Below are 16,883 nucleotides of genomic sequence, written 5' to 3'. Positions count from 1 at the left end.
TATAAATATTGGCCAAGTATACATGACTTATTTAGTTTTACAATCAGAGCATCCTTTATATTTTGATTGTCTTTCATGTCTGTACATACACATTGTCAGTGTTACTGTCAAATAAATCTCTAATTCTGCAAATTGTCATTAGCACTAGGTATTTGCTACATGTCTGGCATACGCTAGTTGGGCAGAATGTTTCAGTTTTTTCTTTTAAAAATAAATATGTGAAATAGGTACTTAATATGTGGCTTTATATCTCTTCAAGAAACCCCAACTTAATCTTATTATTATAGAGATTAATGTTTTCTATCAGTTAGCTATATGAAATGCTTCCAATATTTATAATGGAATATCAAAAGTAAAATGCTGGAGGTAATTGAAAATGGGATAGAGTTATGTCCTAGTATTAAGTAGTAAGGGCACTGAACTCTTGGAAAAAATATAAGTTGGAGAAGGTATGTGTAAACAGATATTTCTTTCTTATAAACTTCCGTAAGTTTCTCTGAATTCTTTTCTTTACTGGGCTTTTTCCCTAAGCTACTATTAAATTGTGAAAGTGCATTTTCATAAAACTTCTTTATGTAAGTGTTTCTGATTTGAGGAGGGGAGAAAAGTTTCCTCATTTCTCTTTTGTGTTCTTTTTTTTCCGGTGTGAGAAGACAGTGTTCAGATCATCTTTTTAAATAATGAAAACAATAATAACTGTTCCCAGGAGAATAAGAAAGCAAAGAAGAGGCTTTGTTTGACTTCTCTGTGATAAGGCACTTTGGAGCTTCGGTTTGTGTGAGTTGAAGAAAGAGATGTACACAACACTCCAACCCTTCTATTATGACAGTTTATGCTTCCTATACAGCTTATTTAACTCAGATGCCTGGGAAATAGACACAATTACCACCTTATGGAATGCTACTTAACTTTAAATGTTCCCTCCAGAATAGAAACCCACGTCATCAAAATTTGTCTGTTTCTCAGGAATTATTTCTTAGGAAGCCTTCTGCATACGCCTGTGCAATTTTAAAATTTTAACCCAAGGTTGCTTAGAAATAACTATGATATAAAAAGAAAGAAAAAATTCCCACACTAAGGGAGTTTGTTCACAAGAGCTCCTACGAAAGAGCTGTATCCTATGCCCATGTACACTATAATCATTCACTCTTTCAGCTGTTATCAATTTAAAACCAATGAAACTCCCACACTGAGTCCATTTGAGCAGTCAATTTTAATATCTCGAGGCATCTGTAGTTATTCTGAATTGGCTGCAAAAGCAGAACTAACAAGTTAAGCTCTAACCATAAGTCGACATCAGGCTGGTAAACCATACATCAAACACAGACAGTTAGTCAATACTCCAGTATGAAAAACCAACTAGCATTTTAAAGAAGAGCAACATATTCATAATATGTTTGGCAGTCTGGTTTGCATTGCTTCCTTGATGGCTGCGCATTTAACTTTCCAGTCAACAGGGAGTTCCTCGCATTGGCAAAGCAACATGTTGGAGGGCAAACCGGTCAGTCTTCCGATTTGTGGGTAATAATTCTAAATGAGAATAAAAGGGATGGAGGAATGTGCCTTTTGTAAATAAGAATCTAGAGCGGGTCTTAATAGTTGCTTTTTATAAGAAAACTGTTTCAACCATATGTTCTGGATCTTTGCACACAGTCCCTACTTTAAATATTATGTCATTGTCAGGCCATGTGTCTCAATTTTGTGTTTGGAAAATATGGTTGCTTGAAATACCTCTTTCCCTCCCAGGAGTGACTCCATGACAGGGCTGTTGCCTCCCATAGAGAGAAGAAGACAATGAAGAAGGAGGAGTATTCAAACAAGATCAAGGCAGTCATCGCTTCAATCAAATCATTTCCAAATTTCTGGGGCTGGGGGCCTTGGGCGAGGGGGAGTGAAGGGTGTTTACGACACATAGCTGCCTATTCCCAGAACTCTTTTATGTACTTTTATTTTATCTTCAAAAAGAAAGGACATATTAAAGGGAAATATCTAAGGAGGAACAATGCTACATAAAGTTTATGTTTTCAGATCTGTTGCCCCAGAAAATGCTTTGATAAAACATACTTACAGCAATACAGTCAATTTCAAAGAGAAGTTGGGAGACATACCTCTCCATAGAGCAATTTGACTAACACTGACAGACCACCAATTACGATTATCCAAATTCTGATATGGTCTCTTGTCTCCTTCCCACAAAGAAAAATAGAAAATGCTGGAATAGCACTTTTGCAACACCGAGTTATTTTTCTGATGACCGAATTTTACAGAGAGGATGGTTACACTTTACTGTTGCTAATCAGGTAGGGTAAAAAGTCAAAAGAGAGAGTTTAATATGGAACAAAATTTGCTACCACCACCCCCAATGCAGTTTTTTTTTTCTTCTTTCTCTTGGGAATTTGTAGAATACTGTTGATTTATAATAGACATGAATTTGAGGGGAAAGATTTGCAGACCGAACTGTCAGTGATACTAAAGGAAATAAAAGAGCACTATCTTAATCTTAGGATATGTCAAAATGAATTGCTGGTATTAATATTTCCTGTGCTTGTAACAGTTCACACATCTGCTGAATGTGGACCCCGATGAGGAGATACTGGTTGTGAGAGCTCTGATAGATTCTATCCTTAGAGACGCATTCAATGTCCACATAATGTAGACTCAAATCCCAACTGTACCATGAGCGAGAAGGGACTGGGACCTCCTTTCTCAAGCATCATGGAAAATTCAATTCATCTCACTGCCTATGAAGCATTTATTCATACTTTCTTCAAATTATCAATCTTCAGGTCACAATGAAATCCTGTTTTCCTCTCCCTCAATTATCTACCTCACCACAAAATGAAATCACCAGCTAGCACTTTGTGTGAGCAGGAGAATTATAAAAACTACAAAGGAGACAGTGAATAGCCAGCACTGGCTTTGGATACAGTTTGTAGGGCCTATGGAGGCCCCGCAAAGCTAACAGAAACTAAGCTGAAGAATCTTCCACTGCTTGTGAAGCCTGGTTTAGGAGTCATAAGGGAACTCTGTGGTATGAGAACACCTGCTGGAGAACAGCAGGGTATCAATAATAAATGCTAACCTTTAAAAAGGGGGATTCTTGTGAACGATGATGGCCTGCATCTTTTTCTTCTCTTCAGGTGGTTTCATGGAGGGAAGATTAAGGATGTGATTAGAGGATTGAAATGGTCACAGACCCCCCTCTCCTGAGGGCAACAGCCTCCTGACACATTGGCTTGACTTTTGGTCATCTGCAACGAGTTGAGGATATGTTTCCAGGAACATAGAAACTTTGGCTAGTGCAATGTCAGGGATGGAAGGGGAGATTTTGTATCTTTTATTTTTACAGTCTGTACACACACACACACACACACACACACACACACACACACACAAAGTTGAGTTAAAGCGCAGAGTACTCCCAAAACATGGTATAGATCCCCTTTCTTATGAAAGAAAACCCATCTGTATTTGTTACTGTTTCCTTATTGGTACTCATGCTCTATTTCTTCTTATTTACGGAAACGTGTCAGTCCTCAAAATGGAAGGCTTAGGGGCGCCTGGGTGGCACAGCGGTTAAGCGTCTGCCTTCGGCTCGGGGCGTGATCCCGGCGTTATGGGATCGAGCCCCACATCAGGCTCCTCCGCTATGAGCCTGCTTCTTCCTCTCCCACTCCCCCTGCTTGTGTTCCCTCTCTCGCTGGCTGTCTCTCTGTCACATAAATAAATAAAATCTTTAAAAAAAAAAAAAATGGAAGGCTTAAAGACAATATTTCAAACTGGCACCAGGATTAGACTAACCTCATAGGGTATGCCAAAACTCTGGGCAATCTTTTAAGGATAGATAGTCCATGGAATAAATAAAACCAGCATCTACTGCCATGGCAAGAATTAATATGGGTTTTAGAGGCCATTGGCTAAAAACAAAATGCCAAAACGCTGGTTTTGAATCAATTGGGTCATATTCATCTTATATTCCCAGCACTTAGCATGGCTATTATTAGGCATATAGTCAGTTTTAGGGTGAAGCCTGATACTATCTGGCATTTTCTCTTACTTAAAAAAAGTGGGAAAGATTTTGGGGGTTTGACTCAAAGGGTAAGAAATGTAATTTAAAGAAAGGAAAAAGGAGAATCATTATTATTATTAGCATTATTATGAAATACAAATACACAAAATATAGTAGGATATATCAGGAAATTATTGGTAAAACCATTTTGTGGATATTAAAAATCAGGTCTATATGAGTCATCATCTCAAATATTATATTCTAACTAATGCCTGTGTAAAAGGTCTCTCTCCATAAGAAAGGAAGTTCTTGAACCACAGACAAACCAACTTACTATTCCGGCTCCTTCTTTTTCCCCTTACCTAATTCGCTCCCATTTCTGGACCTCATTTTTCTCTTGTTGCTCCAAAGTTATTCTGCTTTTAATATCTCATAAGACCTGGATCATTTCCTCCCTGAATAACGGGCTTTTAAAAGACATGGGCTTAACCTGCTACCCAGGTGCACTTCTTTTCTCAACATTTGCCATCTCTCACGGTGACCTGTGTTTTATTATTGAACAAAAGCTAGCTATGCGGTACTCTATTACCAACACATTTGCTCCCAAGAGCTTTTAAATAACAGAAACTGCCTGGGAACTGTAAATGCAAAAGAACCAGGAAGCTTGTAGGCTAAGATAAAGAAGCTTAAGGTTGGCTATTAATTTCGGTTAATATTAAATCATGACATAGCTCACACGTAAGGATCACAGTTCAATTATGAACCGTAAAGAAGTTTAAAGAAAAGAAGATTTACAAGATATTTTTAAGCACATTAGTGCATATTGTGGAAGTTGTGGGAGTATTTCAGGCCCGAGCAATGATGGACCCATGCCCCAGTATATAAATCCAAATACAATTATTCTCAGACTAACACTGATAAAGTGGCAATATTGGAGCATATCTCTACCCAAAGGTATATTGTAGTGCTGCTCATAAATATTTTGCTTAAATTAACAATGTGGCAGGTAGCTTACTTACTCTGTCATACAACAGTTCTAACAAATCATTTTAAAAATACTTTCCTCTTAACTCAATGATTTTGCTATTCATAAAGATGACTGTTGAAAGTTTAGGGCTGATAACTTGTATCTGCAATTTGAATGGCCAATCTTTCTTTACTTCTCAATATAATTGACATATTTTATAAAAGTACTATAATTTCAAAGACATTATTTTCTCATGTGATGGAAACCTTAAACAATTAGTTGTGTCTGTGTGTGTAATTACTTAAATGTTCTAGCAATTAGATGACACTGTGTAAGTGGGTGTAGCTAGAAAAGAAAATTAGCTCATGCCCATTTATGTATAAAGAGTACCATGATGAAAATTACCAAAAAGATAAATATGAGCCAACCATAAATTATCTATGCACTCGCCTTGAAGTAAGCAAGTTACTACTGCCTTTCCTTGACACTTGCCAGGATTGATTTCCCAAATTTTGAAGGAATACTTGAGGAAATGGTTTCCCAGGGCCATGTTGATCATAATTTGCTCCATAAACCTAAGTAAGAAAGGAAAGAAGGGGGGGAAAAAAGGAAGGAATGGAAAATGAAAAGAAAGAAAGAAAGAAAGAAAGATGGAAGGAAGAAAATTGCTAAATAATTAAGGTAAGCTGGGCACTGTGTGAAGTTCTTCCATATTTCATCTCATTTAAATTTTACAAGGTTAATTTCATAGATGAAAAAGCCTATAACCAAATATTAAGTTATATAGGGGGCAAAAGGCAGAATCCAGCTTTAAACCTAGCTTAGTCAAATTCTAAAGCTACTGTATTTTCAAATAAACTCAATTGTCTGAATTGTAAAATGCGGCAGAAATGTTTCTATCATCACAAAATATCTGTAAAGATTGATTAAGTTTATTGAGAGTATATAGGGCATTCTGTATCCTATGGAAATATTTGATGTTTGAGGCAGGTGTGGGTATCCCTACACAACGCCCTGCAGCAAAACCATATTTCTAACAAGTTCTACACATGGATACAGAGCTTTAGCTAGTCTTTGTGGAGCCTCATTTTGTAATAAGAATGAACAACAGTTGCCCACCAGACATTTGAGCTAAGTTACTAATGTGATAAAAGTAGAATGAGACAAATATACCTAGATAAAACTGATGATTTAAAGAATGGAGAGACCATCTTAAAATCAAAAGTAAAAAGAAAGTCCAAACAACATCAAATTTTTATTTATATCCTCAGATAAATTAGAAAAAGATATAATCTATTTTCTATTTTGTCACTTATTCAATTGATTAATATTTATTGAGTGCTAAGTGCCAAGTGCCATCCTCACTATTAGGTGTGGGAATAACTTGCTCAACAAAGTTTCTACCTTCGTGGCATTTGAGAAAGTAGTATATGCAAAAAAAGAAATTGAAAATAAGAAAGACTCTAGCAAATTGAAAATATAATTGTTAAAGTTAAAATTAATAAAGACAAGGGGATAAAATTGCAAATTCTTTTAGAGTATGAAAAAAATAAATCCCGATGATCTAATATTCCTTTCGTAAAGATTCCAAAAGAAGAAGCAGAGAAAACTGATGGAAGGGACTTATCAACATAGTGATAAAGAGAAAAAAATCACAATTCTTTGAGTTGAGGGCTAAGGAGAATTAATGTTTTTAAATTCTGCCAATGATATACATTATCTTGATTACAGAATCTCAAAATAAAAACAAAAAATCCCAATGATTCTGAAAGAAAAATATTCAAAGTAACAGGCATAAGAATGGAAACTGCAACTCTGTATTCTAGAAGCAATGGAATTTTATGACCAACTAAACTATTGATCAAGTATGGGGACATACTGAAGATAGTTTTAGACAATCAAGGTCTCCTGTTTTCTAAATGGGTTATCAGAGACTGTTACATAGTAATAGAAGGAATTAAGGCAAGAAAGAGACGGCATGGATTCAGAAGACAGTGAATACAATTCAGAAGTTCAGTGAAAGAGAATCACAGGCTGATAAAGGTGAAACCTAAAATACAACCAATCCAAAGTGGAGTAAGGTGATGGGAGGAGTTCAGAAGATATTCTGGGGGAGAAAAAGCAAGAAGTCACAGACTAGAATACATAGATTGTTTAACTGAGAAGATTGAAGTCCTTGATGACATGAAGGCCCAGAGGCAAGGAAAAAATGAAACTCTGGGGGGAAAATATCTGTATGAGAAATTCACAATCAAAAAATATATCAAATCAAAGATAGCATGCTAGTAAAGAAGTGATGAAGCATAAGCTTTAAAAATAAGAATATTATAAAAAAAAAAGAGAGGGAGAGAGACAAACCAAGAAATAGGCTCTTACCTGTAGAGAACAAACTGGTAGTCACCAGAGGGGAGCTGGGTGGAGGGATGGGTGAAATAGGTGATGGGGATTAAGGAGGGCACTTGTGATGAGGACCAGGGGGTGTATGGAAGGGCTGAATTTCTATATTGTACACCTGAAACTAGCATAACACTCACTGTATGTTAACTAATTGGAATTAAAATAAAAACTTAAAAAATAAGAACATTATAATTTGTGTGGCCCATTAAGTCATAATACTGAACCCATGGATATGTTCATCTAAATCTGGCACGTGACTTGGTCAGTGATTCCATGATATTTACACAATCAATATAAAGTAAATGCAGGTGCCTGATTTTCTTCACATTAGGATCCAAAATATGGGGGCAGGGAGAGGTAATGGTGGACTTGACTGCAATTGTGAAACAGCATAAATGTACCAATACAACCTTCAAATACAAAAGAAAAGAGAGTCTTTTTCACCATGATCAAGGGGGATTCCTTTTTACAGATCATAGAGGTCATGATATTATAAGAACAGAGAATGAAGTCTAGTACTTGGAGCTGCAGTAAGCAACCTTATATAATTGTAATTGTATGAATGCTGGTTTCTGATTTTAACTTTTAGAATCAATCTATAAATGAATCATAATTTTAGAAATCTGTGAAATGGTGAGTTTTTTATGATGTAGAAGTAAGAATTAAAATAGCAAAGACAGAGGAGATGAGAGGGGAAAGAACACTAAACTTCTTGTCTTTCTTATCTCATCAACGGAGGCACTAAGTCTCAGTTTTCCATGGTTACTAGAACAGTAAGTAGAGATTTAAGTATATTGGATGTTCCAGGGAACGCCATTGAAAAGAGCAAAATCTGCTCTATTTGACTGTGAGTATTTGGGGAGGAAGAGGGCCATGTAGATGAGGTCTGGTTTAATTGAGTTGAATTCATGTCTATTATAAAAGAAATCTGAGATAACATCTAAGCTTGATAAGTAAAGACATTATGACTTTAAAGATAAGGAAGATACTGAAAAAACTAACTGATCTCTACCCGAAACAATTGTAACTTAAGTTATGGAGTCAACCACCAGAACTACAAATAGAAACAGTGCCAAGTGGTGCCCCATAAGGAGCAAAACTGGGATGAGGCAGGAAAGCCCTGCTTCTCATCGTAAATCTTGGAGGCATACTATTGCATCTTTAAACAATTTGTTTCCTTTACAATACAGTGATCACAAAATAGAGTAGTACAGCATTACTTTCAATTTCTACTAATACCATCCATTATGGTTTTATCCACATGAAGATGAAAGAAACTACTTTCTAAACACAATCCTCTCTAATTCTATCATTTTGATATAAGGAAATACTAGGTGCTCCTAGAAAAACAAAACAGTTGTTTTCCTTCCTAGAAATTGCATAGCCGAGAGTTTTCTATCCTTGGATGTCAATGCTGTTGTTTGAAAGATTTTGTAAGGTAGTTTGGCCGACACTTCATCCACAGCTATTACTTCAGTTTCAAAACCAAGCAGAAAATATGGACAAACACAGCTACCACCCTAAAATGTACCCTCTTGCCTATCATTTACATATTTAACTGATTTGAGTTTTATTTCTGATGAGACACTCAATGTTATAAACTCACACATTTGAAAGGCACTTGCCACTCCCTTGGCAAATGTGAAAGCACTTGGAGAAACTGAAGGCTTTTCAGAAGCCAGCATTGCCATGGTGCAGTGAATGGTACACCCACCTGAGCTGTTAAGATTTCTTTCCATTAAGTGATCATCCATAATTGCCTGCTGACCCTTTTTGGACATTCTAATGTACCCTTCTCATTAGTCATATTAAAGAAAGTAGAAAACACAGCCCTATCAAGGGATTGTTTCCAGATCTAGCTTCCAGCCAATGAAATAACATATTAGCCAGGTCTCCATGAGTCCAAAAAATAGATATTGAAGGAAGGGTTTGTGTCTGAGTTCAGACTGTGTCATATCGGGACAATTCTCTTTTCACCTGAAGTGCTTTCTGGATATTGTTCTGCTGGGCATTATAAAGTCAAGAAGGCACAGCCCTTCCTGCTTTCTGGTGGTTGCTCGGTAAAGGCTGGCTGAAATCAAAGCTCAGGCCTCTCAACCTGCTGGTAACATTACATAAAGGAGAAAGAAACCGTTTGAAAGGGAGCTATGGCCCTGCAGAGTCCCTCCCAGGTGTCAGGAAGCACACTTTTAGGAGCCCAACTGTCACCACTGCTTTCCGAAACCTCGCTGTGGAGGACTTTATTCCAGATCTAGTAGATAAGCCAGTTGAAATAATTCGATCCATATTCTTGAAGGCAGGTACACTGAGGACAATTTTAAAGGCGGTTATCTCTCTTTCTGAGTAATTCTTCTCCTTGAAAGAGTTAAGTCATTTTACTTGGAGAAACCATTTAACCATTAATCATTCATTGATTTTATATAATTTTTTGTAACTGATCAAAAACAATGATTTCATTGCTTTTCCGAAGTCGTTGCCTTAAATATTCTAAGAAAATAGACTTAAAGTACTAAGTTTGACTGGGCCTGTATTTTTAAAAATTGGTTTAATGCTTTTTACTCAGTGAAGAGAAAAAAAAAATCAGTAAACGCTTTTTAAAAATTCACAGTTAAAATTGAAACAAGCCCAAGAAGTGATTATATTTGCATAACTTGATCTGTATTTGGAAGAAAATTCTGCTGAAGACAACAATGGGAGCTTATCAAATCAGAATTTCACATAGATTTTCCATAGCCCTACTAATGAATACTGACTCATTGGTCAGCTATGGTGGAAATTTAATGGAGCTCTAAGATAGGAAATGTACACATCAGAGTGTGTTCAGTGGTTCCATGACGTCAGTATGAAAACTGCATTAGGCATCCAGTCCCTCTGCTGCTTTCTGAGACCACTGCTAGAGCAATGAAGTGAATTCTTTCGCATTTCGATTAGGGCCAGACCCTGCCACTGAATTGAAACCCTTTTCATTTTGCCACAGTCATGAAAAAATTGGACGTTATGTCAAATTGGGATTGTTTGGGCTACTAATTGGGTTTTCTATTTTTTCCAAAGTGGCAGATAACCTGCAACAGAATCCTCTCAAAGAAAATGATAACCGATGGGGTGCATTCTCAGACAGAACTGAAGGTACTGGTATCTTATTATATGAAGCTGAATCTCTAGAGGAGCCAATACTGTCCGTGGCCCTGAAAGCGACATCTTCAGAGTAAAAGTCTGAGGAAAGCCTGATTCAAAGCAGGTGCTAGTTCTGCCCCCAAATGCTTACATTCTAAGAATTTTCCACTCTATTAGTGATATGTATGTTCATGCTTCATAAAATTTCACCTTCCACAATTGGTTCAAAAGGCCAGATGATTCTTGTGATAAGTTCCTGTTTAAAAATGGACTGAAATGGATAGGTCAGACAGTTATTATAATAACCTATCTAAATAATTCTCATGCTAAGTATTGCTGAAAATATTCAGATCTGTTTTGCCCTGTTCCTGAGAAATGATTGGGTATTAAATCACTAGGGTGATCAGGGAATTTATTCTCCAAATCAGAACACTTCTGAGAGTGAAAAGGAAACTGTTACTAAGCATGCTGGGACAACAGGGGTCCAGCTGTATTGTCCAGGCACATGGTGACATGGGTACATTCTAATGGGCCACTAGGATACCTTCCTCTAACCCTCGGTGCAGCCCAGCTCCACTGAGGGCAAAACTAGGTATTGTTTTCAATGATACAGTGCTGCAACCTTTATTTTCTCAGGATTAGTTTTCTGGACAACAGCTGTTTTTGTTTTTTGGGTTTTTTTCCCTTTGTTGTAGAGCAGAACATTCAATAAGCAACCTAAAAAGAATAAAATATCCTAAAATTTCTTTAGAGCTGAATAGCTATGGACACAGAGGCATATTCATTTATCACTGTTACAGTAAAAGTATAAAATCTCCTGTACCTTTAATAAGTCCCTTTTCTTGCAGAGTTTTCAGGGAAGGTCTTCGGGTGATAAACTTCTTTAATCTGCTTTTAACTCGGTTTTTGTCGCTTGTATCGGAAGCACTATGATGCAGTCTGAACACTGGAGATAAAAAAAAAGCTTTTGGTAAATTTCTCCTTTATGATTATTACTTTACTCAAATATGAATAGAAAGCAGTAGCTATGGAACTACCGGAATTAATAGCTCAAGCCCTTCTGTTTGGATACAGCATATGAGTAAAAATTTGCCTGTATGAAAATATTAGTTCTCTTGCCACATGAATGTGCAATGAGAATGTGGTTAGTTCCATACATTCACAACTTATTTTCACTTTCATTTCCTCAGATTGAACATGATAACCTTTATCTGCATAATTCCACCTATCTGTATCCATACACAGAATTAGGGTCAAAGAAAAATTCAACTAAATTAAAGGAAAAGCTCTTAGAATGTTAATTTCAATTAATTATGACTCTACACTCCTTGTAGGTAATCCAGGCATTTTCAAACGTCCTGCTGGCCCAAATAATTTTGTCAATCTTCTTTCTTATGTTAACTCAAAGTGATTTCTTTTCCTGAAGTAGATATTTCCTATTTTTCTTATTGATGTGAAATTACCACCAGTTCTAGGTAAAATTCTGAAACAAATTTGCCTCAGATTTTTTCCACGTCTTCATTGGTCCCCTATCCTCAGCTTCCTATCCTAAGCTCTATCTTCAAAGTTAGGTGTGTGTCGAATTCATTCCTGAACAAATATTAGCTGAGTGTTTACTTTTTTTTTTTTAAGATTTTTTAAAAAATTTTTTTATTTGACAGAGAGAGACAGCCAGTGAGAGAGGGAACACAAGCAGGGGGAGTGGGAGAGGAAGAAGCAGGCTCCTAGCGGAGAAGCCTGATGTGGGGCTCGATCCCAGAAGGCTGGGATCACACCCTGAGCCGTAGGCAGACACTTAATGACTGCGCCACCCAGGCGCCCCTAGCTGAGTGCTTACTGATCATCAGGCTCCAAGCTAAAGGCTGTGAATTCCATGATGAACAGAACACTTCAGTTTTGGATCTTCATTAAGTATAGAGTCTAAATACATTCAAGGTACCTTATTATTAATGACTGATAAGAATTCATTGTCTCTGTAAGATAATAGATCTTGACCGGCCCTCCCTTGTCTTAACCCAGTTGATGACATTATGGGAAAATTGGGGGCACTCTCTTAGGTATGTAGGGGCTCTTTTCCTCTAAAATCATATTTTAGAATAAGCCCATCATTCAGTTGGGTTAATAATAATGTATGTAAAATGTATTGAGACACTACTACTTGCTTGATACTTTCCTAAGCATCTAACATGATTTAACTTAATTCTACTGCAATGTAAGTTCCATATGGGCAGGGATTTTTGTAAACTTTTGTAAATATTGTTCACTAATGTCTCCCCAATATATCAAACATTGCTTAGCATGTAAATGTAAATGTTCACTCAATATTTGTTGGATCAACTTTCACAGTGATCTTTTGAAGTGTGTAAAATAATTCTACCCATTTTAGAGACAAAGAAGCTGAGACAAAGAGGTTAAGTAACTTGTCCAAGGTCAAGTTTGGATATGGGAACAGTCTCACAAGATTTTTATCTGGTATTCTAATTTATTGGAGTATTATTGAATGAATGGAAAGCAAATATATATATATATTTTGTATGTATATATACACACACATATATATTTATCAGGAGCTCAGTTACTCATTTAAAGTAGAACAGTTTTAATCAACTAAGTATTTTTGAAGTAGCTATGCGGTATAAAATATTTGCTAAGTTATCATTGTATGAGAGCTAGACATGAACCACCTAACTCCTCCTGAGGATCTGAGAAGAAAAAAAGAGAGAGACAGGAGAGATGTGCAACTGGAAGAAAATAAATTGCCTGAATTAGAGGAGTTGAAGTCAAATGTTCCTTGTGGGGTCTCCAAGGAATCCACAAAAGTACTTATAGGAGAATATCTGCTATAAAAGTCTACCTGGCCCAGAGAATGAGAAACCTTATGGTGGTCAAATAAGAACATTTTTGCTTCCTCTTGCCCCTAGCTTTGACCACAGAGTAGTTGCAAACATGTTAGCAAGATGGGGATTTGGGGTAAAGTGTAAAGCTAAGGACAGAAAGAGGAAAACATCTTGCCTTCCTCCCAGCTAGCTGAAGAGTGGAGTTTTAACTTAATTTTATTTTATTTTATTTTATTTTATTTTATTTTATTTTATTTTATTATTTATTTGCGAGAGAGAGACAGAGACAGCGAGAGAGAGCATGAGTGGGGAGGAGAGGAAGAAGCAGGCTCCCCGCTGAGCAGGGAGCCCCATGCAGGGCTTGATCCCAAGATCCTGGGATCATGACCTGAGCTGAAGGCAGGCGCTTAACCAACAGAGCCACCCAGGCACCCTTGGAATTTTAGTTCAAAGTTTTGTTTATAACATGGGATTAGGTACTATTAAATACTGAATTGAGATAATACTTGCCAGTTAACTGGACCATAATATTTTCTATTACATTAAAGCAGGGTTCTAAATTCTGACACTATTGACATTTTAAGCCAGACAATTCTTTATTGTAATAGGAGGCTGTCCTGTGCAGGACGAGTAGGATGTTGAGAAGCTTTTCAGGCTTCTACTCACAATAGGCCAGTAAGACCCCCTCCTCGTTATGACAATCAAAAATGTCTCCAGACACAGACAACTGTCTCCTTTGGGGGGGGGCGGGGATTTGCTCCCTGTTGAGAATCACTGCTTTAAACTGAAGGGAAAAGTTACAGGATCTGTTTAAGTTCTCATTTACTGGTGGTGGAAGGTCTACTCACACCCTAAGAAAATGTAAAGAAACTGTGAAAAAAAAAAAAGGAGAAAACAAGTATTATTTTAATAATATGTCTCTTTACAAATCATATATATATATATGTATATATATATGTAGTGGGCATATATAGTAAATAGTAAATAGTATATATTTATATTATATTTATATATATAAAACATATATATCTGATCTATCATCTCTCTGGTATCTATCTGCTATAATATATATAGTATAAACAGTATAAAGTATATATATTATGTGTAGTATATATAGTATATGGTAAATAGTAAATAGCATAAACAGTATATATATTTACATGTTATATTTATATTATATATTTTATATATAAATATATATAAAACATATATATCTGATCTATCATCTACCTAGTATCTTACTGCTATCTATTTATTAAAGGAATTGGTTACAAAAGTACAACCATTATCATGGGAGGAAGGTCAATGGGTCTATCACTTGAAGAGGCCGGGAACCACTGTTGTAGACCAGAGATTGCCAACTGTCGTGCCTGGCATACCAGTTTTATAGGGTTAGAGTTACGGATGCCCTCAACACTCAGGGTAATTGAGTAGGAATGATGCAGCCTGAGACCTGGGGGCAGCTGCTGTTGACTATGAGCAGTCCTTCCCATTCACTCCAGTGGACTATATAAATATTATTTTCCATGTGTATCTGAACTGAAAATTAAGAAGCACTGCTTTAGACCTGTGTTGTCTAACATGGTAGCCACTAGTCACTTGGGGCCGTTGGGTACTTGAAATGCAGGCTGTGCCAGAGATTGAAATAATGTTTTAGATATTGTTGGTAAATAAGTATATTATTAAAACTAATATATTATTAGAACATATTTCTTGTGCTTTTTGAAATGTGGCTACCAGAAGATTTTAAATTACACATGTGGCTCACATTGTATTTCTGGACAGTGATACTAGATGATGAAAAAATAAACAAACATAAATTGACTACCTCGTGTCTACATGGCCGTGCTGCATTTCACTGTAGTGGTTAAGAATGCATATGGCCTATGTAATTATGGTACAGCAGAGTGTGAAGTACCAGACTTAGGAATCTAGAAGAGGAATTGACCTCAGATCATTTTGGAAAAACAGCATGTGCCATTAGAACCCATGCAAGCAACAAATGCTTTCATAGGACCATGGACAGCTGGCATCAACTGATTCAAAATTGTATGATTGAGAGAGTCATTCTGAGTGTCTTAATGTGCCGCGCACATACTATGGATATACCATCATATCCTATCAGTTTTTATCTGGGTCCAGTCACTGCAGTGACCACTAGTCGTATATGATCTGCTTCAAATGATAGCTCTATCAAAGCCCTGTGGTCTGGGTTCTAGTACTGGAGGCTGAAGAAACAGACCCTTAATATCCTTCAGAAAAAAAAAATTTTCCTCAGGGTAATTTTGGTCTCAAGTCTGCTTTTGAAATAATATGGCCTAATCAATCTGAATTTTCACACGTTACGAAAGGTAATATTTTCTATTTCTAGTCTCACCTCAAAATCTTGTCACTTTCCATGACAGAATGCCAAGAAACACAGAATCAAAAGAGGCATTTTTTTCTGCCTTTTTAGAACTACTTAAAATGATGTGATTAGAAAGTACATAGAGTATGAATGCAAGATTATGAAACTAATTATACAGTGAGTTATATCTTTCAGAATCCCTTCGGTACTCTGGTGATAGTATTCTTAATTTTATATATATAATATTTGTATAATATATATAATTTTAAATATATAAAGTATAAAAATATTTAAAATATTAAAGTATATATTATATATAAACATAAAATATATTTGTATATTTTATATTCTGTATGTTTTACATATTTTTATATATAAGTATATATTTTAACACATATATGAATAAATGTATATTTAAATATATAGAAACATTTAATGGAAATATTTACATAATTGTGTAAATATACCTTTATATATTATATGTTTATATATTTTATATATTTACCTTTATAATATTATATATAAAATATATATAAAACACTTATGAAATATATACAAAATATTTTATATATAAAATATGAAACATATATGCTGTTTCAATATCACCATCTGGTCTACATGTGAGACATATATGTAAGGTACATTAGTTTTTCAAAACACATGAAAAAATATTTTTAAATGCTTTGTCTTGTTTCCTTCTCACAAACACTGAGAAAGTAGCAGGGTCCTGGGTGTGATCACACTGGTTTTAACCCAGCCCAACTCTCTAAAGTTGCCTCTGAGGATGACTTTCCTGGAGACAGACTAGACTGTCCACTTCTATTTCCTGATGCCATAAATAATCATCCTCAGATGACAAGTCAAATTACAAGACCTTTACTATCACTCATTCCACTCATTTTGTTCTAAGAAGAGTAATGCAGAAGTTAAAGTCAATAGATGGCTATAATATATAGCATACTTTTTATTAAGCAAATAACTTGAAAGCGCTATAAATACGAACTAAAAATGTAAAAAGCACATGGTTATAAAGCAAAGTCCATCATGGGGTCCCTGTAAACAGCAGTAAAAGTCTTTGAATATTGTGGTTTACAAATCTGATTTTAACAGCCAAACTTATAAAACAGTTTACCCTTTTCTGTTGTCAAGGGAGAAAAACTTGCCAAATTGTTCATTTTAAGTAAATACAACATCACCAATTAAGGAAGGCAA

The 16,883-nt window shown here is 35.8% G+C and overlaps 1 protein-coding gene and 1 long non-coding RNA gene across 2 annotated transcripts in view; one reads left to right on the top strand and one right to left on the bottom strand.

Moving 5' to 3' along the window:
- Positions 1-5,625, top strand: part of LOC125281310 (uncharacterized) — a 29,751-nt gene extending 24,126 nt beyond the window's left edge. Inside the window, exons 5-6 of the long non-coding RNA XR_008961102.1 lie at positions 654-777; positions 1,747-5,625. This is a non-coding gene — a long non-coding RNA (uncharacterized LOC125281310). The remainder of the gene's footprint in view (positions 1-653; positions 778-1,746) is intronic.
- Positions 1-16,883, bottom strand: part of ARHGAP15 (Rho GTPase activating protein 15) — a 596,409-nt gene that overhangs the window by 237,592 nt on the left and 341,934 nt on the right. The window contains exon 9 of the mRNA XM_026510055.4: positions 11,311-11,433. Coding sequence (XP_026365840.1) covers positions 11,311-11,433 — 123 coding nt within the window. The remainder of the gene's footprint in view (positions 1-11,310; positions 11,434-16,883) is intronic.

Source organism: Ursus arctos, unplaced genomic scaffold, assembly GCF_023065955.2.
Source record: "Ursus arctos isolate Adak ecotype North America unplaced genomic scaffold, UrsArc2.0 scaffold_1, whole genome shotgun sequence".
NCBI classification, from domain to species: domain Eukaryota; kingdom Metazoa; phylum Chordata; class Mammalia; order Carnivora; family Ursidae; genus Ursus; species Ursus arctos.
This window is presented reverse-complemented; position numbering and strand designations above follow the sequence as displayed.